At 32.6% G+C, this 26,823-nt stretch overlaps 1 protein-coding gene and 2 pseudogenes across 4 annotated transcripts; 1 reads left to right on the top strand and 2 right to left on the bottom strand.

Annotated features, from left to right (window-relative positions):
• Window positions 1-16,072: 16,072 nt before the first annotated feature.
• Window positions 16,073-17,835, bottom strand: LOC122605701. Of its 4 annotated transcripts, XM_043778658.1 has the most exons (4): window positions 17,136-17,345; window positions 16,811-17,000; window positions 16,650-16,704; window positions 16,073-16,577 (listed from the first exon to the last, which is right to left on the bottom strand). In XM_043778658.1, exons 1-3 carry the CDS (start codon window positions 17,192-17,194, stop codon window positions 16,672-16,674), a joined length of 282 nt encoding a protein of 93 aa, XP_043634593.1. In that variant the 5' UTR covers window positions 17,195-17,345; the 3' UTR covers window positions 16,073-16,577; window positions 16,650-16,671. The 4 variants fall into 4 exon arrangements, 3 of the variants coding, with proteins under 3 accessions (XP_043634593.1, XP_043634594.1, XP_043634592.1); XM_043778659.1 differs by having other exon boundaries at window positions 16,073-16,657; XM_043778657.1 differs by lacking the exon at window positions 16,650-16,704 and having other exon boundaries at window positions 16,073-16,379.
• Window positions 17,836-18,085: 250 nt separating this feature from the next.
• On the top strand, window positions 18,086-21,346 carry LOC122604848 (annotated as a pseudogene).
• A 424-nt stretch (window positions 21,347-21,770) lies between these two features.
• Window positions 21,771-22,648, bottom strand: LOC122606315 (annotated as a pseudogene).
• Between the last annotated feature and the right edge of the window lie 4,175 nt (window positions 22,649-26,823).

Here is a 26,823-nt window from a genome sequence, read left to right as displayed (position 1 = left end):
TCCCGAACCTATCACGGTAAGTTAATCGATCATCATGGTTCTTATTGTTTATAGATCGTGATTTGCATCAAGAGCTGAAACAACACTTAATATGAAAATGAGCAAAAATTAAAAGGCTAAAATATGCTAACTTCTTCCTCCACTAGTTACATAAAAAGGAACAAAATCAGTACATAAATCGGTTGCATAAGTTGGAAGCCATGGTGCAACGCCGACTAGATAGTCTCCCTATTACTGCCTTACACTAATGTAAGAAATTATTCAATTTCTTGATATTTTGGCAAGCATTTCTTATTGATTAAATGACTTAAAAGGCACATCCGTTCGACATTAGCTATAACATAGTTATCCGATTTTATATTGTTATAAACAGAACTAGATTATTATCCCGCGTATTTACGCGGGATGAACATATCTAACTAATGACATTTTAATGTTTAATAATACTATACATAACTATTGATAAAACATATTCAATATTTATATAATTATCTAGAGTTAATTTCACAAATCGTCCTTGTGGTTTTACCAAAAAATCACGTTTCATCCTTTAAACTTCAAAATGACACTGATAGTCCTTTATACGCAGATAATGGTCACGTTTCGTCCTTTAATCTAACGAATGATGGCCACGTTTCGTCCTTTATACGGTCGACTAAAGGACGAAATGCGACCATTATCCGCGTATAAAAAACTATCAGCGTCATTTTGAAGTATAAAAGATGAAACGTGATTTTTTGGTAAAACCACAAGGACGATTTTTGAAATTAACTCATTATGAATCAATAAGCACAATAATAATATATACACATTAAATCATGAAATATGAAATAATTAAATCTGTCATGTTAAAAGAAAAATATATAATTTAAAATTATACATAAAAGTAACCTGTAAAAAACCTACTTAACCCAAATCTAACATTATTTGTCTTAAATAATTATTTAAAATTTTAATTTATAAATACATGTGTTTACTATTTTAATAGCATTTAGTGCAAAATCAATTAGTCAAAACAAATTAAAATTAACTTAAACCAAAATTTATTATAATATTTCAAATTAAATACACAACATCACAACAGATGTAAAACTAATTCAGATGAAAAACCAACTTTAGAGCATAATATAATTATAACTTCCTCTCTAACACAATCATTATAGATGTCGTTCATCATCACTCCAACATTTTAGTCACGTGTCCCTAATTGTTAGAATTTGGAACATGTTTGGTTCTCGTGTATTGCATGGGCACACTCCTAGTCGCTTTAAAAGACTAAAATGTAAACAATAACTAAAATAAACATAATGATCCAATTAAATCATAACATATGAACACATCAAAATTTTGACATTTACTTGTATGATAATAGTATGTTATGTTCATCTCTAAATCTCTAAATATATATAAAAGAGAAGCCTCAATTTTAAAATGGAGAAGTTTAATCCCTTGGATAAAGTTCAACGTTTAATTAAAGCCATTAAATCAAACTGCTGATATCATGTACCTTTTATAACGTTTTGAAATTTTAGTTCTAATTTAATAAATTCAAATATTGTCATTAATTATGGAAAATATTTGTCTACATTTTATAGTTATAAAAACTAATTTATTTAATGATATTTTAATTAAAAATAATTACTAATTTATATTATCTTTTTTAAAATCAGTTTTTCATTTTTTTTATTATTGTTATTTTAAATTATGACTTTATATATATTTTTATTATATAACGTAATAAAATATATTTCAAATAATCAAAAGATAAAATTTATAAAAATAACAGCATCACCATTTTTTAACATCTTTTATTTATGTTTGTTAAAATAGTAAAATAGTACAAATATAAAATAATATAAACAATATATATTTTTGTTTCGGTTTGATTGGTTATGTTTTTCATATGAATACAAAGTTATAATTTTCGGTTTTCAGAAAATAAAAAAAATCATTGATTTTTTTAGTTTTTGGTTTTTTCTATTTGAAATTTGAATTATTTGGTTTTCATGGTTTTTTTGGTTTGTTTTTTTCACACCCCTAATACTTAGATTCCGTATATGAAATTAAATATATTAATAGTTTTTTGTATTTTTTTTTGTTTCATGAAAATTCTAATATGCAAATAAAGTTGTTAATAGATGAGTAATATAATTACAAACTTGAAGCCCCTATGTTTATTACGTATGAAGATTAGGTATATGAATAATTGATCACTTAAATCTCTTTTTTTTTGGGGTATTTTCGTCAGCTTCTTTTTTTTTCTCTCTCTTACTTTAATATAATTCTATCTAATTCACTAAAAAACTTTTATTTCACAAACCGTAAATCGTTAGACGAAAAGAAAAGCATGGGTAATCTTAGAATTTCATCCTCTTTCATTAGAGATGCGATTCGATATACTTTTGACGACTTTTTAAATTTTGTTTTTTTTTCTATCACGTTCATCTTATACATGTGTAAGTTGTACTTACCCATGGGCAAGTTGTACTTACCCCTAATACATCTCGCTCTAGGGTTTAGGGTTTGAAGGTCGAGGGTTAGCCGTAACCCTCGAGCTTCAAACCCTAAACCCTAGAGTGTGAACCCTCATCCTTTTTAGGTATTTAGGGTTTAGATTTTCCGGGGTTTTTAGAATGTAGAGTCCCCATCGGATTAGCAATTAAGCTTTAGGGTTTAGGGTTTGAAGTTGTAGGGTTAGCAGCTAACCCTACAACTTCAAACCCTAAACCCTAGAGTGGAAACCCTCATCCGTTTTAGGTTTTAGGGTTTAACATTTAAGGTTTAGTTTTTCCAGGGTTTTTAGAAAGTAGTTTTCCCCTCGGATTATAAATTAAGCTTTAGGGTTTAGCATTTAGGGTTTTACAATGCGTCCTCATCTTTTTTGAACTTTATAAGTAACTTACCCATGTGTAGGTTGCACTTACCCATGGGCAGGTTGTACTTACGCATGGGCAGGTTATACAACTCACTACTTCTAGGTCTTTCCTACACATGTGTAGGTTGTACTTACACAGTTGTAGGATGAATGTGATGAAAAAAAAACGAAATTTAAAAAGTCGTCAAAAGTATATCGAATCGCATCTCTAATGAAATAGGATGAAATTTCAAGACTACCCATGCTTTTTTTTTCCGTCTAACGATGTACGATTTGTGAGATAAAAGTTTTTTAATGATTTAGATATTTTTTTATTTAAAAAGAGGAGAGAGAAAGAGAGTGCTGGACAACTTTTTTAATAATGACAAACATGCCCTTCCTGATCTTGATGAATGGAGGGCTGAGATTGGTTCTCGCGGTTTTTTTTAGTGGTTCTCAAAATAACTCACCCCTATATATATATATATATATACTTAAACTCATTTAAATATATGTAAGCAAATATAACATTATTGTTTTTCTATACATTTTATTTACAATTTGTCAATATACAATATCATGAAACATTAATATTTTATTAATTATATATCCGTGTATTACGTGAGATATAATTTAGTTCATATGTATGTCAAAATCTAATATGAGACAAATAAATAAAAAGTTATAAACTAACTATTTAAAAATAAATAAATAAAGATATTCAATTTGATTTTAAAAAAATTTTCAAAACATACCCAAACTTTTGGTATCAACGAAATGGTACTGTTTCATAAAGACAAAATAAGTTTAGGTAATATATTGATATATCATGAACATAAATATTATGCATCATTATCTATATAAAATATATATTTATTTTCTTAAAAAATATATATCAATAAGAATAATCATCTTTAAGCATGCATACAAATAAAATAGATAAATACTGAAGTTTCCTTTAGTTGTTATCTAACTAATCTATTAATCTATAGATAATATACCACATTCATATATCTATACTATATTATAAAGCAGATTTTCCCTAGATTTTCAACATTGAACTTGAAATTTTCAATATTGATTTTAAGTATTTTCCCAAAATGCCCCTCCTATCTATTATATATTTATCTAAAATAACTATAATACCTTTTCTCTCTCCTCAAATCTCAACCAATCATTTTTTTTCTCTTTCCTCCATAAATCATTTATTCCTCCAATTCATTCAAAATCTTTTATCTCAAAAACCGTACATCGATAAATAATAAAAACTGTATGGGTGTTCTTAAAATTTCATGCTCTTTCATTAGAGATGTCATTCAATATACTTTCGACAAATTTTTAAATCCGAGGGCGGAGCCCGTACGGCTAAGGCATTTGACCATCATACTCTACGACATATCAACTCCTATAACCTATCATACTCTATGACCTAGGTATCACCCCACCATCTCACCGCCGCAACGCGCGAGTACTTGCTCTCGTAAGAAATAATTTCATATCAACTCAATGTTAAATAATTTATAAGGTATGTAATCTAGTATTTAGTTAGTAAATTTAAGGAACAAATTTAAAAATGGTAAGTGATGTAAGCAAACAATCTAAGGGTTAAAATTTAATTTTCATTTTCATCCAAGGGTTATGGCTTTTTTAGAAATGAATTTAAGGAGTTGTTTTATAGTTATTGGGAGATAATATGTATTACCAGTAAATTCTAAAGTCGGATAGAAACTTACATCTATACCATTTAAAATCTGTTAGAATAAATAAAAGTCTAACATGAGAGAAAAAAAGGGTTAATAAGTTTTTAGCCAAATTATAAAAAACGAACATAATAACTGTGCGTTGTGGCGGAATTTTGTTATAGGAGTGACAATTTGTTATAACTTGTAAAGTTAGATATGGTAATTTAGTGTTGTAGCTAGTGTGTAGAGAAACATTTTGGGAAACATAAATATGCTGATGAAAGGATTTTTTTTTAAAAAAAATAATTAAAATATGCTTAAAATAAAAATGAAAAATAATTTATAAAAGAGTAAAGATAAAGATACTATATAAGTAAATATTTTTATACAAAAACACGACTTACATAAATATTTTTTAAAATACTTGGTAATTATTTTTCTAAAACGGATCATTTTGGTTGTGAAAAAAGAAGTGATATTTATACAACAAAAATACAAACTGTATTACGCAATATATAATTATATAATGCAAAATTTGTTGTAGATAAATTTGTTTGTAGCAAATATCACTTACTTGTGGAAAATCCGCCTCAAAGACGGAAGGGGATTCCCTCAAGTTGTTAGTAACATGACTAGTCAAGTTAAGCAAATAATAACCATTAGATTAAATCAATGGTCAAGATTAATCATAATTATTTTTTTCTTTTTACTAATTGATATAATTATTTTTTCAGTTTCCTCCCATTTATTAATCCATTTCCCTCAAACTTAGTAGTTCATTTTCCCTCCTAATTTTTATCTTCTCGATATTTTCACCCCTATCTCATTCTCCCCTTTTCACTGGATAACTCATAATCTCATATGGTCTTGAGTTAAACAATTATGGATCACATGGATAACAACTTGACAAAAAGGTATGCACATAATATCATTAGACTGAACGGAGTGGTGCGTACTCCGCCCGACTCTCGCCCCAAGTCAGCAAAAATCGCCTCTCATACCACCCCCCTTGGCCGACTTTCCTCTTGCCCGACCTCTACAGCTCGCCCTCTTTTCCTTTGACCGGCCCATAATCCAATAAATCCCTCACATCCTCTCATGCCAAAAGTGAGTTTTCTTTCTTTTTTCTTTAATATGTTTTTATGGATTATTTATATTTTATATATGTATATATATATATATGTGTGTGTGTGTGTGTGTGTGGTGTTTGTTGCAGATAAAAGAAAACCGGCGATGGTTGGATTGAAGGAGAAGAAAACTTTTGGAATTTTGGACTTTTGTGTCTTTTATTTTATTATTTTATAAGTTTTTCATTTTACACCCCGCTAGTCTTTGTGATTTTTACCCTTAAACCTTTTTCTTTTAACAAACTTATACAACAGATTTTTTAAAAATATTTGTTGAGTTTTTGATAGAATATGGGTTTATTAAAATGAATACAAATATATAGCTATCATAATATATGTTTCTGTTTTAAATATAAAAATATATATAAAAAACAATCATTGAAAGTGACACATGACGCAAGTCGTCCCACCCTTAAAAACCCACCTATTTCTATCTTTTTGGAGGGGCAACTCTTTTTATCCCTTATGCCACATGGCGCGAGTCGCCCCCACCTCCCAACACTCCCACTCCTTTTAGTCTTATTGTTAATTATCACTGTATTATATTAATCTTTGTTAATATATTGTTTTGTCCATTCCCATTAATTTACTAAACCTAGCTTGTGACTAAAATATGTTCTCAAAATTAACGATATTCAAAAGAATGACGAACTAGTTGTCAATGTGAAAGACTTGAAAAAGAAAGTTGGCCAAAAAGGTAGAAAAACACTAAAAGGATGGGTAGAAAAACTACCAAAAAATAAAAAGAGAAAATATCACAAATGGTCCCTGTGGTTCTTGTTTTTAGCATTTTGCCCCCTATGTTTTTTTTTCGTTGCAAATAGTCTCTGTCCTTTCCATTTTCGTTGCCAGGGCCCCCTAACACTCACTTCCGTCCAAATGCTCCGTTAAAAGCCTTCACGTGCAAAAAACGTGAGGATATAATTGTCTATTGCCAACCTATATCTATTATATATTCTTATTTCCATATAATAATCGATCATTTCACCTTATTCAATCAAACCCAACCTAGAAAAAAACCCCAAACCTATCTATTAACCTAATTCCATTGAAACCCAAACCCATAAAGTATATCTATTAATTAATCGATATGGCTGATGATGAAAACCCTCCACGCCATGAAAATGGGTTACCAGTGTTCAGAGTCAAATCGTTTAACAAAGACGATGATGATTTGCTACAAGATGCTTATGGTAAGATTATGATGATGATTAATATATAAATAAAAATTAGGGCAAATATAAGTATTTTACTAAGTTCTTTTTTGTGTGTGTGTGTGTGTGTCAACCACAGGGAAATACAAGAATCTAATTTCTATCAGGATTCACCATGGGGGGCTTTTCTCAAGTTCTCCAAGAAGAGAGTATATGTTTGGTGAAGAGGTAATCACTGACTTTATTGACAGTGATCACTTTTCAATCCATGATTTTAACTTCTTTGTTAAGCAATTGAAATATGATAAAAGGATGGTCATGTATTATTATTTTCTAAATCCTGATAATACTGACTTAGATAGGGGTCTATTACCATTTGCAAGTGATTCTGATGTCATAAAAATGCTTTCTTTTGTTAAAAAATCAGTGAGAATGTTTGACATTTACATTGAGAATAATGTATCAACTGTGTCAACATTCTGGGAATCAGATGTAGAATGTAATGTTTTTATTGAAGAGATAGAAGATGATGCCCCTGTTTTAGAACAGACACCTAGGAATTTTACTAAACTTTTATTGGAAGGCAGTGGTGTTCAAGAAAACTGTGAGAATGGTGAAAATGATGAGTTTGATGTAGGAGGGCCTAGTAATGTGAATGATGAAACTGATGAGGTTGATGTAGGAGGGCCTAGTAATGTGAATGATGAAACTGATGAGGTTGATGTAGGAGGGCCTAGTAATGAGAACAATGAAGAAACTGATCACTTTGATGTAGGAGGCCCTAGTAATGTGAACAAAGAAGAAACTGATCACTTTGATGTAGGAGGCCCTAGTAATGTGAACAATGAAGAAAGAACTATGCAAGAGGACTGTTTTGGAAACAATTTGGATGCAAGTGATAGGGTTAATGAGGTTGAGGTAGACATGAGTCATTTCCAGGAGCATTGTGAAAGGAATGACCACTGGCTTAGGAAAGATGTAGAAGTAGGCATAGGGAATTTAGAAATTAATGAGGAGGTTGTGGGGATAGACTTTGATCAATATGGTAGTGGAGATGATGGTAATGCTAGAAACATGGAATTGAAAAAATTAAACAAGCAACAACAACAAGTTAAGTCTCCATTTCATCTAGGTAAGGCATTCCAGGATCCCAAAGAGATAAGAATATTGATAAAAAAGCATGCCGTGGAAAGTAAGAGGGAGTTGAAGTATATAAAAAATGATGGGAGCAGGATTAGAGTTGGTTGTTTTGGAAAGATTCCAAGCTATAAAAAATTAGATTTTGAAAAAGATAAAGAAAAAGATAAGGAAAAAGAATCTTGCACAGTTCAAGATTGCTCAGTTCAAGATGGCACAGTTCAAGAGACCAATAAAGTTGACAAGGGCAAAGATGTAATTGACCAAACCCCAACCTGCCCATGGACCCTATTTGTGTCAAAAACAAAACAAGATAAGCATTGGTATGTGAAGACTTTGAAAGAAGAACACATCTGTTTACAAACTAGAGAGTTGAAGTGGGCAAGTAGTACTTTCTTATCTCAACACTTGGGTGATACTCTTGCTAGTAATCCAAATATCAGTGGGAGGGATTTACAAGATCAACTGCAGAAACAGTTTCAACTTGGAATTGATAAACAAGTAGTTTATAGAGCCAAAAGCAGGGCAATGAAGCTTTTAAAGGGTGACTATGTTGAGCAGTATGTAAATCTAAGGAGTTATGCTCTTGAACTTCAATCAAGAAATCCAGGAACAACTGTAATTCTGGACCAAGAACATGAGGCTAATGCTGAAACATCTCAAACAAGGGTATTCAAGAGAATCTACATTTGTTTAGGGCCAGTAAAAAGGGGTTTTAAAGCTGCTGGTAGGGATTTATTAGGGTTAGATGGGGCATTTATTAGGGGGCCCTATCCTGGTCAAGTATTGACACCTATTGGTGTAGATGCAAATAATGGAATATACCCATTAGCTTATGCAATAGTTGAAGCAGAAACAAAACATTCTTGGACATGGTTTCTACAATGCCTTGGAGAAGATCTAGATTTAACAAGTAGAAGCAACTTCACTTTTATAAGTGACAGGCAAAAGGTATGCACTTTAACTATTATTTGTATTATTCTTCACTTTACCTTTACTTAAATTTAAATTTATAAAATCTGACTATATTATCTATATTAGGGCATTATTCCAGCACTTGTAGATGTGTTTCCTTGTGCAGAACATAGATTCTGCCTAAGACATATTCATGAAAACTTGAAGGTTCAGTTTAAGTGTGGAGAACTTTACAAGGACATAGTGTGGAAATGTGGTACATCAACAACAATTCCAGAATTTGAGAATGCAATGGAGGAACTCAACAGATTAAGCCCAAGAGTTCATGACTGGTTGAGGAGGATTCCACCACAGCATTGGGTCAGGGCTCACTTTTCAGGTATATTCACATACCTAATTTATTAATTTGTATAGTTAAAGCAATTCAAAATTTAGCTAGTTGATTTGTTAATTTGTATAGTTAAAATAGTTCAAAGTTTAGCTAGTTGATTTGTTAATTTGTTAATTTACAGGAAGGTCAAAGTGTGATATATTGTTAAACAATATATGTGAGTCATTTAATAGTAAGCTAGTTGATGGGAGAGAAAGGCCAATAATTACATGTTTGGAGTTTATAAGAGAGTACATGATGAAAAGAATAGCAATTGTTCAGGAAGTGATAGATAAGTGTAATGGACCTTTAACTCCAACTGCTACACAAATTTTTGAGGCTACCAAGACAGAAGCACATAAATATACTGTCGTATTCAATGGTCATGATCTTTATCAGGTTAGTGGTCCATGGCAGGACCAACATGTTGTAGATATGACCAAGGCAGTGTGTAGTTGTAGGAAGTGGGAGTTGACTGGCTTACCTTGTAAGCATGTTGTAGCAGCTATTTGGAACATGGATAAACATGGTAAAAGGCCTGGGATTCCTGAGGATTGGGTTCACATGTCATACAGATTGGAAACATGGAAGGAGGTGTATGCTCATAAGATAAGTCCAGTGACTGGTGTATCTATTTGGCCTAGAAGTGACTGTCCTTTCAAACTACTACCCCCATATCATAAAACACAAGCAGGCAAACCAGCTAAGAAAAGAAAGAGGAGTGCAGGGGAAAAAATTTCCAAGCCAATTGTGCAGGATGGGAGACTATCTAGGCAAGGTAAAACTGTTACATGTGGGAAATGTAACCAGAAAGGTCATAACCAGAAGACTTGCAAAGGTCAAAGGCCAGAAACACAACAAACCAAGACCAAGAAAAGAAAGAGGAGTGCTCAACAACAAAGGTATACTTTGTCTTTAAAATGTAGTTATGTAAGGTATTTTTTATAAGTTATAAATATGTGTTTTGCTATTACTAGTGTTCCTGGTGGTAGTCAAAGAATGAATGATGGTCCAATTGGAAGTCAAGCATCACAAGGAAGTCACAGAGTGAATGATGGTCATGCTGCAAGTCTAGCAACACAAGGAAGCCATACAATGAATGTTCTTGCTGGTGGAAGTCAAGGAATGCAGAATGTGGTTGATGGTGGAAGTCAAAGAGTGCATAATGTGGTTGTTGGTGGAAGTCAACCAACACAAGGCTTTTAAAGTTGGTAGTTTTGAAAGAACTGGTGTCAGCCCAAGGAAGGTCAGAAGGTTTGCAGGAACTAAATGGTTTGGAAACAAATAAGTTGTAGTATTTAGCTTTTGAAAAACAATGTAAGACTTATGTAGTATTTAAGGGTCGAATTATGTAGTATTGTAGGATGAACCTCTATGACTTTTGCTGGTTTTTATAACCAAATGGGTGGTGCCACTTTTGATGCTTTCTTATAAGCAAATTTTGATGTAATGGCAGTTCACTATGCCAAGAATTCTGCAACCAAATGTGCCACTTTTATGTTTATTTATCACTATTTTATGGCTTGTGGGTATGACATTGTAATGTTTATTAATTTATCACTTTTATGTATCACTCTTTATCACAATACACTACAAATTATGCACTTCATAAACAATAACACAATACACTGCAATTCTTTTATCACAATACACTGCAAATTCTGCACTTCATAAACAAGAACATAATACACTGCAATTCTTTTATCACAATACACTGCAATTCGACATTATCTTAATAATTATTACATTGCATAATATATAATACATAACAATTACATTATATCAGTTGAAACAAAATTAGTTGAAACAAACAACTAAATTAACTATACTTCCTTAATACCATATTTATATGCAAAATATATAAACAAAAAGAAAAAAAATCCAACTCCAAAGTAAATACATTTTCCACCTCTTAACTTGTTCATCTCTTGTACACAAAGCTGCTTCGAGGTTGTTTTTAGCTCTTAGTAGCCCAGGTATTATCTCGATAGCTCTATTACACATGGGTGGATCGACCCATGAAAAAAACCCACAGTTTCTTACCTTGTTGGAACAACCAAAGAATCTTCGACTGGGGTTACGAGGAGTCCATGATGTTCTTTGTATACATGGATATCCACACGAACAATAAAGCATGTCTTTTGATTTAAAGTCTGAAAAAAGAAGGAAGAAAAAGAAGAAGAATAAGTAATGGGTTAGGGTTCTTGATATGAGAAAGAGAATAGAGAAATAATGAAGAAGGGGATAAAAAAGATTATTTATGGTGTTTTTAAGCATTGTTAGGACTATTTTGCCCCCACTAACGGCTCCATTTGGACGGAAGTTAGTGTTAGGGGGCTCTGGCAACGAAAATGGAAAGGACAGGGACTATTTGCAACGAAAAAAACGATAAGGGGGCAAAATGCTAAAAACAAGAACCACAGGGACCATTTGTGATATTTTCTCAAATAAAAAAGTGGCAAACAAAAATAAAAATGGAGCATCACAGGTACATTATCGTTCATTCCATCGTATTTATGACATTTTCAAGTAAATATAGTGTCTAAAAATCTTTTTCATGTTGCAGTCAAATGAAAAAGATGAATGTCCTTCACTTGCAAATGAACTTTTTGAGAAGTTTAAGGATTTTTTAAGTTGCAATCCTCAAGCATGCATGAATGAAAATTCTTATTGTGCAAATATGGGGGCAATGTTTTTGGATCAGGTATTATATATTTATATAATGATAATGATGGTTTTTATTATGTATTTTAGTTTATCAAACTTGATTGCTTCTTTAGTTTATTCAGATTTAAGTATAATAACTTTGAAATTGTAAACTGTAATTTTGTAGGATCTTCATCGTTGACAAGTCCAGTGATAGTCTATTGTTGCTCAAGAAGATCTGACTTTTTTTGTTTTTATGATTTGTGGGTTACTAGTACTGCTTTTATCTTCTTTTTTTTTGTTTATATATTTGTTTTACTGTAGGGTAAACGTGACATATATATATATACTAGTGCCTAGACCCGCGCGATGTGCGTACAACCTTAAGTAATTGTGTAACATGTTCTTGAAAGTGCTTAAACATTTGATGTAAAGAACATGAATACAGCAAATTGTGTTAAGTGTGTAACATAGAGAGACCATGAACCTAGATGACTAAACCCGAAGAAAGATGAGAAGTCTTATGGGTTATGGTAACCACTATCAAAAGCAAGTCCATCATGGATGCATCCATTCCTAAAAAACATAATAACGTATAGTTGCACATGAGAGATTAAGTCATCAGGAATTATATCAACTAAGTTCAAAAACTTGAAATAGTCATCTTGTTGTTTAATTCAGCTACTCTAGTTATCATACTTCAAGATTAATTATGAGATTATTGGTAATTCTAAGGATAAATATGTGTAGGTTAATTTTGATAGCTTAAACTCTCAATATAGGGTTTAGTTTTGGTGCTTTATCTTAGATTTATTAATCTAGTTTGAGGTAAAGAGATGCAAAATAAAGAGTAACACAGGTTCTTTGATGGGTTGCTCTCACTGACTAATGAAATTTAACCACTTACCTAATTTTGAGGTATCATGACAGCGTAATGTTAAGCTACAAACTCATTTTCTGTCTATAGTCACCATAATTTCTAAGTAGTTACAAACCCATGCAGATTGTACTTGCCTATCATGATATATGGATATAATAACGTTGTAAGATCATTGGAGAGATGACTAAATGACTAATCGAACATGATGTAGAAATATGAATCACGAATAAGGGAAACAAAATCTAATAAAGATTATCAAGAAACTCATTAGTAATAATAGCTCATTAATCAATGTTACATAAACATTCAAAAAAGGTTGAAAAGGCCAAACCCGACTTAAAAGTAATTTGTAGTAGTAAATGACCATTACATGTCTTCTTTGTTCTGTACGTATTCAAACTATGTCAAGATAAATTAGGTTCTGACTTTGTCAATGCTCAAAAGCAAGCTTTAGACCAGCTGTGCAGTTACCCATATAACTCAAATGGGTCACGAAGTTAAGTATTAGTTAAAATTTACCACCCAACGTTAGTTAATAGTCATCTATTCACAAGAGCCTTCGCCATTCACATCAGCTTTGGCACAGAGCTCTAAATATATTTTGACTTTCAGCTGTGAACTTGAGACTATAAAGCTCTATCCCTTCTGCAATCTTATACATTCCCATTATTTTTCTTGTCAGTCTTTTCCTAAGAAGAAAGAAAGCCGAGAAAACCAACAGAACCAGAGATAAAACTACAAAGTTAACTTTTGACCATGTCCGCGTTTTCCCCGTATTGCATACCAAAAATTGATGCATGACAATAGAGCTGGCAAAATAAGCCCATCTCGTGGGTTGGGCAAAGGGTCGAAACTAGTTATACATTGAGAACACAAAAGTTATTGAGATAAGTATAAATACTATATTGCATATTGCAACTTATAATAAGGAAAAAGAAAGGAAGAGAAAGATTGACATTACTTGTAGTCCAAAAGAACATCGGCCATCCACAGCAGCTTTGGCATAGATCTCGGATGAATATTTTTTGACTTTCATCTGTGAACTTGAGACTATAAAGCTCTATCCCTTCTGCAATTTTATACATTCCAAATATTCGGTCTATGGTCAAACACTGACTAAGAAAAGAATTTGCTCAACCAAAATATTTTTTATGTTTTCTGCATTGGAAATCTCTCAGTGCTGCTTTAAACTTTCCCATCGCAAGATAAGAAACACCACATCGATAATAACCCTAAAAATAAAACAACCCACAATCAAAAAGCAGTTTCAAAACATAAAAACCCAAACTTTATATACGCATTAAAACCCTTAATTCAAGAAATAAGGAGGTTGAATAACAATTAAAAAAAGAAAAAACCTAGGGATTTCAAGTTATAACTTATCATATACCTATCATCCAATAAATCATCCTCCAATCTTGACCTCATGAATTATTATTCTTCTGATCCTTTTTCCTTTGTGTGCCAACACGAACAAACATATGATATCTTCTAAAGAATTGTTGAAAAACCAATCAACAAATTCACCCAAAACTTGAAATAAAATATGATATATGGGTAAACAATATACAAATCGTTTGTGTACCAGCCCTTCTAACATACAAATTGTTTATGATGGTGAAAGAAAAAGATGGCCGGATTTGATAAATCATAACCTAATGAAGATGGATTACGTATAAAACATCAAACATCGATAGAATGAGAGGGAGGGAAAGCTATAGAAAGAAATAACAACTCCAGACGGTTTACAAAAACTTCTACTATTATTTGTCAAAAATAAGTTATAGACACCAAGGTGGATAGTTACAACTGCCATATGGTTATAGGGATTTAAATTCAAGTTCAATATTCAAACTTCGAAAGAGGGAAGAACATACTAAGTGGCCTACATGATTATAACCGTCATTATAATTTAACCGTATGAGGAAATCTGATATACACATGCCACATAGGATCTTTAGTTGTAATAATCATTTCTAAATCATGTCACATAGGATAGTTTTAAAAAAACTTAAGTAGACATTTATATAGTGTATATAGATATAGATAAAACGGTAGTCAGTATGTTTGGAAAAGTTGGTTATAAGTCAAAAGAAAATATTTGAATTAACGAGAAAAAAGAAGATATATAAAAAAAATAATTATGTTTAATCTTACCATTGATTTAACTTGACTGTTACTAGCAACTTGAGGAATCCCCTCCCTCGAAGAAACACACAAACCGCCAGAATCCTCTCGCCAGGTATTATCGATTTGAATCGTTTCTTTTGTTTTTTTTTATCTCAAAAAACCCCCTCAAAAACCCTTCCCTCTTTATTTCGATCTACAAACCCCCGGAAAAGTGATATAAAATCGTCGGAAAAGAGACCCCACTCGTTGGATCTACAAACCGCTTCCATCTCCCTTCCATTTCTCTCATTCCATTTCCGTTCTTTCGACCACCTCCTTTTTTGTAAGTTTTTTTTTTTAATTAAATTATTTTGTTGTGTTTTTTTTTTTCCTTTAAAAGTTGCTGAGGATGTAGAATGTGCTATAAGTAGAATTATCTAGAAAACAATTAATGTGAAATTCTAATTACAATACCGTTGTAGCTCTCAAAAGTGGGATTATTATATATATATATATACACACACACACACAATAATCTTTTGCATGATTATAATTTTCAGTGTCTTGAAAATGGAACAACGCGAGGAATTGGAGACTCTGCTAAAATTGCACAGCGTTCTCTTTTCAACACAAGGCCCACACAATGAATCCTCTCTGTATATTTGATTGGTGACTGTGATGCGTATGTTTGCAGGCGAATGCATTAAGAAAGAAAATCGACTCATTTACTGGTTACGATTGGAAGGATGATGAGGTGAGCTCTTTAGCTTTATCCCTTAATTGTTTTCTTTTTTCCAGTGATGAATCATTTTTTGTTGCTAATATGTTTGTGTTGATTTTAATGTCTGCAGCGGGAAAAGAAAGGCGTCTCCGCTGAAAGAACGCCTGCAGAATCTTAAAAAAAAAGGATCTACTTGTGTTTTGCAAAATTTACCATCTCCGTGGTAGTAATCATTGCTATGCAGTAAGTTTTCATACAACCCATGTTCTCTGATAAAAACTAGTTGTAGACCCATGTAAAACACGGAATAACAATAGACTTTAAAAGAACTTTGTGTAAAACACGGAGTAACGATAGACATTAACAGAACTCTTATTTTCGAACGACTGCGGTAAGGACACGCTTTTTGTACTAAATTTCTAAAACAAACACTAATAATACAATAAATAATAATGTTATACCAACACCAATGGCGACTACCTAAAATAATATAATAGAAAACTTCATATGAAGTGTCTCTAAAACATCCTTTGAGTGTAAATCTAACAACATTGCAGCAACATATAGCATACACTTCCACATAGCATAAACTAATAAAGATATGTCCAACCAAATAGTTTTCTGTCAAACATAATTACAAAGAAAGCATATGTATTTACTCCCCAAAACTGAAATTTTCTTTTAGGCAGGGATCGGAAACAGTCTTAACAACCATCACTCTAACCTTCTTTTTTAAGGATTGTTGAATCGCTTTTTTCAAATGCTGTCCGTCACTTAAAGTCTGCTGCAAATTCATGTAAATGACCACCTTACTTTAAGAACACTTACAAGCAGCTTGAATACATATCTGCAAGTAAGTCTTTTTTAGGGGGTTTGGTGAACAGATTTTTTGAGTATTGGCTATCACTTGTTTCAACTACTTGTTGCAACTGCCGCTTCATCTCTGCAAACCTGGTGTTGATACAACTAACCCCTTTTGAACCTATTAAAAAGAGTTTCTTTTGAATCATTACCCAACCGGTCCAATTTGCCGTAATGTTTAGTAAAGATTTACCTTCACTCCTACAAAAAAAGTGTCAATCAACAGAAACGACCCAGTCCGGTTGGGCCTGTATTTAATAGCAAACTATTTCAGCTCAAACCCCAAAGCAATTATGACCCATTACCCAACCCCACCATCTTGTTCTCTGAAACAATGACATAAATGTAACTTACATCAAAATCTTTGGGAACCAATTCCAAGTTATGAGAAAGAAGCATTCGATACACATCACGTGCAGAATGCCCAACTGCAAGAACAACTGCATCAAATCCTAGCTTCTTGCTACTAAATTGTAATCCTCCACTTGAATCGGATACATTGACACCAACATCATGACCACTCTCCACAATCAGATTATCCACCCTTGTTCCAAATCTAAAGTTAACCCTCAAAAATAGGAAAAATACTTAAATTCTTTAATATTAACAAAGAAATGGGAAAATGTGGCAGTCAACTATGGTCTACTTTATGATCTTTTAAACAGGTCAACTTCCCCACCTCAGTATAGTCAACCTTTCCCATACAATACGGCCATCAATTTCTGGATTATGCCTCATGTCTGGTAAAATACAAAGACGAGTAGCAGTTGGATACTTAGATCACAGTCGGAATACATCACAAATGCACTTGGATTAATAAAGAATCATCAATTGAATCTGGCAAAGCTAATCAAAGTAGCTAAACAGGAAAAAATATATAGGTAATGCATAAAACTTACAAGCTTAAAAGATATTGGTCAGAAACCATTGTAAATAAAAATACTTGTTGGGGTTTCAAGTCATGACCTTATTTTCTTCATACCTTATAGTTAAGAAGATAAATAACAGAAATTAAGATCTGGATAAAAACATGAATTAGTTATAGAGATAGTTATAGTGAATCAACTCCAAACAACAGAGAACCCACCACCGCCAGCAAAAATTCCGGCGACTTAGAACCGGAAAAGTTGAAGATGAAGAGGACATCGAAACTTCATCGGGAACTGGAGCCTAATTTTCTTCTGTACTACACGGATAATTGGAGCTTTCATGCGCCACAAATCGTGTGCAGGTGTTTTAGATAGCTAATGATAAAAAGAAGTAAAAGGGAGTAATAACTCATGCTTGATCTGAAAAAATTATAGATCTGTAAGAAAGAAATGGGAGAGAAAGCTTTTGAGGGGAGCTTTAAAAGATAAAAGGAAACTTTATATTTTCCCGGAAAGATTCCAAATTTCAAGAACAAAAGACAAAGGAATGAGAAGAGGAGTAAAAAAAGACTTATTCTCTTCAAAAAGTCAAAAGCCACCTCACCCACTACACATAAATTGATGCTAACTACATGATTGAATTATAACCAAATCCTAACCAAGCCTTTAAATGTATTGCTTAATGCTTACATCATGATAAAGTACATTTTTCCTATGTGTTTAGCCTCATCTTTTGACAAATACCCAATGCTTAGCTAAGATGCTAATCTCCTTTAGTAGTTTTGTTAGATTTTGAATATATTTGTCATTGTGTCTGTATTTTCAGGATGATCTTAGGAAGAATTTGTTAGATAAATTACTGTCTCTGCGTGACACAACAAAACAACCACAGGTTTGTTTGTTTTCCAATATGCGTGATTAAATTTATGTGTTTTTTTAAACTGCAAATTTGTATGTGTTTACAAGGATATTTTCACATTGCTTTTTCAATCTTGCTGTATCAGGAACCTTGTGATAATGTGAATAAGCAATATGCAGAGGTTGATATCCTTAAAAAAGTTCAAGAGTTAACTTCTGCACTAAATGGATGTGCGTTGTTAGAGTTATTTTTTAATTACATCTTGTCCTGACACACGTGTTATTTATAACTAGAAAGTGTACCCTTGCAATGCGTAGTGTTGGATGACTTTTCCAAACAATTAAATTGTAGTGTACATAATTTTTGTGAACTTCATTTAGTACATGCGTCAAAAGGTGATGGTTGTTTACACCTGGGTTTGCCGACAACCAGTTCCAGATTGTCTAATACATAGGTATATAAAATTTTTTTTGCTATTGTTGATGAGTTATTTAAAAAAATATAAACATTAAATGAAAAAGTAAAAAAGGAAATACTTAAGCTGAAGTATAGATAACTTTTTTTTTTAATATCTATTGCGATTATTCATCTCTTGGACAAAGTTCATGTGTCAATGAAGGTTGTTCATTAAGTAGTGATGTTATTTCAGATTTTTGACTAGTGAGTTATATTTCCAATGGATGAAAATGTGGATATCAAGAGGAAAAAGTAGTGCCCCTTGTAAAACTGCTGGCTAAATGAGTTGTATATACCAAGTTTATACAATATGTCGTAGCATTTTTTTCTACTATTATCTATAATCCTCCGTACTTAATACAATATAGGAGGAAAACACATCATTGCGCGCCAAGATAACGACCCTTGAGGACGATTTATGTAAATCACGCCAAAAGGCCTCAGTTTCTCAACATCTATGCCAACAGTTGGAAAAGGTGTAGTTGCTGTCAGCTCCTTAGTTAAATATTCGGGAACCATATTGTACTTCCTGCAATTAAGCATCACTATGTAGCTCTTATTCTCTGTTACAGGAACTTAAGGAGCTAAAAAATAATCAACTACAAGTGGAACCAAAGGTGAGTTTCATTATGCTATGTTGATAACTATGAAAATATTTAAAGGTGGGCGTTAAGGTTGCAACACATTTCAGGCGTTAAGGTTGGGCCTTGCCTGCTTTTTGCGCCTAGGCGCAAGAGGCGCTCGCCTTTGACAACTATGAAAATATTTAAAGGTGGCGATTTTGACCCATTTGCTTATGAATGGGCAATTTGGGTTTTTTAAAAATCTCTAATGGACCATATATGTAAAAGTTTCATAATTGTATTATGTAAAGCTTAATGCTATTGATAAAGTTAGATTATCACTGGAAGTAATATAGTTTTGACACTCATACTATTTTTTATTTTGGGTACTAGAATAACCAACTTATTACCAACCCTCCCAATTTGTTTTCTCTTGCTTTATGTCATTTGTTGCACATATCTACAAGTGTATACGTTGACCCATCTATTGTGATTTGAAGCAACCTTTTTGTTTATCAGGCATTCGATTTGGTGGAGTATAGGTATGTGGCATACGTCATGCTATACGAGAATATAACACCCAAAAAACCTTGATACACCATCACGTTGTTCGTCTATGGGACATCTTTGAGATAGATCAAAATACCTTAGAGTATTGCAGTGGTATGCATTTTTCAACATTTTTTGCAATATAGTTTTGTTAACATTCATCTTTTGTCATTTTATTGTTCGGTCCATATACAGGTAAAGATCTCGATGCTGTTCTTAAAGCAACTCCCATACTACCAGAAAAAAAAGCTAGGCTAGTTATTTCTCAAATATTCCAAGGGCTTGTTTACTTGAACAAGAGAAACATTGATTATGATTTGAAACCTGGGAATGTCCTATTTGATGAATTTGGTGTTTCCAAAGTTACTGATTATGGTCTTAGCAAGATTATGGAGCATGATGTCCGATCTCAAGGCATGAAGCTTACATCTCAGGGAGCTGGAACATATTGGTGAGCATTCGTCGAATAATTGGTTTAAAAGTCATTCCTTTTCAGTGAAATTGGAAAATCAAAATTGATGTGAATTATTTTCTTTGTATCCTTATGATGATCATTGCATTTTTATATTATCTATTATATATCATTATAAAGTTCAGTTGTGCATGAATTTTTGAAGTTCCCCTATATGGTTTCTTTGACACTCTGGATTGTATACTCCACAATTAAAATTTGAGCAAAGATTTTAGACTTTGATCTTGTTTGCTCAACCAACATTTGTTGCCTATGAGGATAATTGTTCTTCACCTATGGCATACATTATACTATGTTTTATGGTGGCTGGCTGGCTGGCAGCTAATTCATGATTTATTTCTTACATGCTCAGGTACTTTCCACCAGAATGCTTTGAACTAAACCAGACCCCCCTCGTTTCATCAAAGGTGAGTGGTACTGATTTGACTTTATTCTATTTATACCTGTTAAGTCACCATTGAACAAATTATGACTCGTCTTTTTTATTTATGAAAATGAAAAATGGTCCATTTTATGCCTTTCTATGGGTGATACATGTATATATGTAAAGCAATGAGGTGTTCGCTTTTGACTTTTGAGATTAGGTTCATGTGTGGTCAGCTGGTATTTTATTGTACCTAATGCTTTTTGGAAGACGTCCTTTCGGGCATGATCAGACTCGAGAACGGATATTGCTTGAAGATACTATAATCAAAGCCCAAAAAGTTGAATTTCCTACAGAACCTGTGGTGTCAAATGAAGCAAAGGTTAGCTCTTCAACGCATGTTTTCTTTGTGTTTTTTTGTTTTTGTACTCGTTAAATATTGTTGTTAAGCGTTTTTTTGTCAAAAACGTGAACCAAAGAAATCCTTTTGGGGTATTACTAGCTTGATTATTAGTATATGGGTTCCTTGAAGTACCAACTAAACTCACCAGGGGTGTCTCACAAGCCTTTTCTGTTGTATTTCCTTTTTTTTTCCAGGAATTTATCCGGCAATGCTTAAATGGGACTTGTTTGTTTCATCAATTGGACTTGTTTGTATCTCTGTACCATGATTGACAATTTATGTTGCCTTATGAAGCATGAAACAAATGTTACTACGGATATGTTTTTTTTGCATATGAACACACTAATATGTAATATGGTTCCGACCTACATATAATCGTGTACAGTACGTCATACCACATCTGGTTTGCCCATAAACAAAAAGGTATATTCCATAATGCAAATTAAGACTTTAAATAAGTTCATTAGATATATGATAAATAACCGACAATGGACCCGATGGTAACAAGATTCGATTCATGCTTCATAGGTTGCTTTGGTTTCAGTGCTTCACCTCTAGCTGCAGCCTGAGAGCTGATCAACTTTTGTTTCTTTACGATTCTTTTCAAAATCCATTCACTTAAATTAGAGATAGTTTTCCTATTCGCTTGACATTAAAAGAAAGTGAACATTTGCAATATAGATGCAGGAGGTTTACAATATAAACCGATGAGATAAATTCTTACAACATGAGCCTTTTATTTTGACATGGCTTTCATATTTACTAAATCTAGGACCATATTAACAAAGAGTAATTTCTTTTTCTTATATATGGTAAAACAACTTCTCATACAAGTAAAAATGTTACAAATGTGTAGTGAATGTGATTGCAATTTATTTTACGGCTATATAAGTGCCATTAACTAAATATGGTAAATTAAATTGTAGTGTAATGAGTTTATGGTTAAAAAAATCTGTTTATGGTTCATCTCCGCCGTCATTGCTACCGTAACCGGATCCATATCCCTCTCCATATCCAGAGCCACTCCCATATCCCGAACCTTGTCCATTACGCCCTCCGCCACCTCCACCACCGCCGCCTCCACCACCACCACCACCACCACCACCGTTTTTCCCACTACCACTTCCATATCCTGAGCCACTACCACTCCCATATCCCGAGCCACTTCCTGAGCCATTTCCATTACCACCGCCACCACCTCCTCCGCCTCCACCACCACCGCCACCGCCGCCCTTTCCACCACCCCGAACCATATCCTGAACCACTTCCAGACCCATAACCAGAACCTGATCCACTACCATTTCCCGACCCTCCACCACCACCACCACCTCCTCCGCCACCACCTCCACCGCCACCTCCTCCTTTACCTCCACTACCACTTCCGTATCCAGAGCCACTACCTGATCCATAGCCCGACCCATAACCATCCCCATCCTCTCCAATGCTCGAGCCACCACCACCACCACTACCTCCTCCACCACCCCCACCACCTCCTTTACCACCACCAGTCTTCTTAGAAGATCTAGCAGCGAAAGAAAGGTCCACAATAAACAAAACCAAAAATGCAATGGCAATGATCTTTGTGTAGTTTGCCATTTTCAAACTCCCTATATATAACTAGAAAGGTACTTATAATGTGAGACCACAAATGTATGTGTTCTGTTTTGAAAGTAATAGAATATATAACTCGATAGAGTTGTAGTTTGATACAAACAAGAGAGATTAAGATGTTGTATTTATAGGCATTGCAAAAAGGTTTTCAGAGTTGGATTATTATTGACTTTCTAGTACATTCGCATATATAATTGGATGGAATGGGTTTTCGATGTTGAGATCACACAAATTAATATTTAAGATAGTGGTGTTGGTGATGGTACGTGGTGGTTGTTGGTGTTGCGCTTATATCATATCTCAGTTTGTGGATCAATTTGTCCATGCACATTCATCATATCATTCACACCTCCACTAATGTTTTAATTTCTTCCACTTTAATTTTGACCAATATGCATAAGATAGATTGAAAGAAGAAATTAATTAAGTCCTCAGTGTAAACACACATGCATTATTGCGCGCAGCATCCATACATTCGATGCAAATTTAACACCTCGTACTAGCTTGCTTCCGATTACTAAAAATTCCAGCCACGTCTCATTCCACTAAATCATCTCATTAAGTAGACCATATAATATATGAATGAAAATAAAAATTCGGTCTTTCAAAGTTATAAATTTTGAAAGTACATAAAAAAAACTGTATTATTAGTTTACCTTATCTTCTATATTTATATTATTTTTTATAATTTTGATCGTAAATATTTTTGTTTGTGTTAATTAAAGCCTGATATATAAATATATGAATGAATTGAGTTTTAAATGTATTTTTTATTTATATAATTATTTTCATCAAGTGTCATATAACACTATACAGTCAAAAATGTTAAAAATTTACTTTGAAAGTTAAAATAAGATATTTAAATTGGAAAATAGAGAAATTAGTATATATCTAACATCTTATGATATGTTACTAATAAATAATAAACACAAACTATATATAACCATGTGTTAAATAACCTAATGGCGATGCGCAATGAAGCCAACAACCGATCACTGTCACCTCTTGTTGCATGTACCAAGAGCATTTGCCGGTATAGTAGTGGAGGTTCATGATCCGTTATAAACCCGCCATGTTATATATGGTGATAAAAGAATAAAAACTTCAAGCATATTCAAAAATGATAAACTTCAAGCATGTATATAAATATTTGAAAAAGAATAAACTTCACGCATATCTAAAAAAAAAAAACTCAAAGCATGTATATTAGTTGGTCGTTAAAAAAGTAACTGCTCAGTGCCGCCTTCCGCGGGTTTTGAGCCCCAATACCTCGACGGTGTATGGGGGAGGTTAAGATGTAGACAGACCTTACCTCTTTCTAAGTAGAGAGGCTGCTTCCAGTTTCTACCTAAATGGTAGAAAAGGCCCTCCAACCTTTGCATAGGATGAGGATCGAACCCATGACCTCTGTCTCCAGAGGCAAGGGTGTTTACCATTGATCCAACCATGCTAATTTATTAGTTGGTCGTTAATTAACCCATATTACATATTTGGAAAAATAAATAAATTATGTATATAGCTTTGTACGCTATTTCTTCTATTATCAATTGCTTTTAAAGTGATCGAAAATTTATAGGTTGACAAATTATTGGCCCAAATAGTTTCGGTCCTAACAAGTGTATAGAGCTACGGTTGTAGAGATCATCTGATCCTAAAATCCACTTCACAAGGCTTGATTTAGGAGACGATGCCCTCATTGAAAGGGAGGCTAGCTAGTTGTGGAATTTGCTTTTCAAGGAAGGATTTTAGACCCAAACTCATATTTCATACTGAACTACCCCTCTATTATATATATATATATATATATATATATATATATATATATATATATATATATATATATATATATATGTTGTTTTAATGATAAATTTCATTAAGTTAATAGGGTTTTTGTCCATAAAAATTAATTTGGTACATTAAAATTTGTATCTTTGTTGTTAGAAAATTTGAGGATAATTTTTAATATGTAATGTATAAGTTTTTAAGCATTTAATAAGTTGTAAGTGATCGTCCTTAAAAATCGATCATTATCATTTTCCAAATTAATATTTGGGTTTGATACGCCAAAAATAGCCTAAAGAATAACCTATAGCTAGTATGAAGAGTCATATGGAGTTTACCTTTATTAATCGTCGTAGGTTTGGACGGATTGTTATGAGGTTTTCTCCCATTAGGTACAGGTAAGAGATAATAAAGTTTTCTAACGCAGACCTGAATAAGACTATGTAAGCAAGACAGTCCGATAAGAGTAATCCACGCCTTCCAAAAAAAATTAATACAGTACATAAATAAATAAAAGATCCACATGTTGTATTGTAAGTTTGTAACTTGAAAAGCAAGTATGTAGCGGAAAGCTATCTTCACGCGTGACAGATGTCCAATTATGAACGACATTGACGATAGTCCATTTAAAAATAAATTAAATAAGTACAAAAGAAACGGAGACCACAAGTGCGTATCCCACTTTCGAAAAGGATTCATGTAGTGGGGGGTTGAGTTCTTGTTGTATATGTTTTTGCTTATTAATTGCCACCATTTTTTAAATAGTTAAATTTTGTTTACTTATATACTACAAAACGATATTCAACATCTGTCTTTGTATATGCGATGCTAGCATATTAATATTGTAATGTGGAATGTGGTCGGCATGCATCATGCATGAATAGTTTTTGATATATTATTATTATTATTACTACTATTATTTTTTGCGATTTTTGATGGTTTTTAGCAACTAGTAATAGCAATAGCAATTTATGATTGTTGCCATCAATTGGTAACAATTGTGATGTAAGTGAAAATTGATATGTTTATATTATATATATATATATATATATATATACATAGATTTTAGGTAAAATAAAACAAGTATTAAAGTAAAACAAATAAAACAATATGTTTCTCTTCATTGAAAATCATCGTGCATCATTAAAATCATTGTGTATCATTTATTTCGTGAATCTTCGTGCATCAATTTAACCATGATTCAAGGGTCAAGATCTTATCTTTTTTGTTTTACATTAATACTTGTTTTACAATATCCAACCCCTATATATATATTGTTGGTAGAGCTAAGAGAAAAAAATAGTTTAAACTTTTAATCTAAGCCATTAAAAATAAATAGCAAACTAATCCTAGCCATTCAAAAAAAAAAGTCAAACCATACATGTTATAAACTTGGTAAGTCTTCAAATATATTAAAAATACTACAACTTGTGAAATTCAAATTCAAATCAATAATAAAAAAAACTGCCAAAAAAATTATAATCTCTTCACGTTTTTGATGTATGCAATTATACATGGCAATATGGCATTATGGCAAGTTGTTAAAACTATAAATTGTTATACATCTTAAGTCCGAATTTTTATTTCCATTATTAACACTAAGTTACTCTAATTAACAGTTAAGTTACTTTTATTAGTTTTTCTAAAAAAACGTTTAGGCTATATGGAAATATGAGGTTCTATTGTTATATTATTATTATTTAAAACTAGATGTATGCTCGCGCAATGCGACGACGATGGTGGTAGCGATGAAGACAATAGTGGTGGCGGCGACGGTGGTGGCTCGGAATGTAAAATGAATTTATGTAAGAATTGTTCGTGTGGTTTATTTATGAGTTGGATGATATATGTTGTAAATTATTTCATTAAAAGTATTATAGGTATATTAGACGAAGACGTATAAATCAGTACATAAAAAAGAAAAAAGAGTAGTTTGTTTTATATATTTATATTTACTTTTATATTTAAAAGAAAAAGGATACATGGGTAAAAATTGAACCCTCTGGTTCCATATACCATCTTGATACTCAGAGCGCACATCTGATAATCACCTTCACACATGAAGCACAAAATATATTTTTTTCATTTACATTCGATAATGTTTCAACACTTTAATGCATGAATAAATATACTTTATATAAAACAATAACTAAAATAAATATAACTATAACTATAATATAAATATAACGGGTTCGAGTTAGCGGGTTACAAGTATCCAACCCAATCCTGACGTGTTATCAAAATCGAGTTGGAAATCATAGCCCAAAGCTGTCTGCCCGTCAACCTATATTCAACCACCAACCCAAAAAAAAAAATCGGTTGGTGAGCTGATTTCAAGTTATATGGATAGGTCATGGTTAGTCGGTTGATTTTGGTCACATGAGTTGTTGGTTTCACACGTTAAATGGGTTGGTGAGTTGATCTCAAGTCATATGGGTT

This window comes from Erigeron canadensis, chromosome 6, assembly GCF_010389155.1.
Source record: "Erigeron canadensis isolate Cc75 chromosome 6, C_canadensis_v1, whole genome shotgun sequence".
Taxonomy (NCBI): Eukaryota; Viridiplantae; Streptophyta; class Magnoliopsida; order Asterales; family Asteraceae; genus Erigeron; species Erigeron canadensis.
The sequence above is the reverse complement of the archived record's forward strand: the minus strand, read 5'-3'. Positions and strand labels throughout refer to the sequence as shown.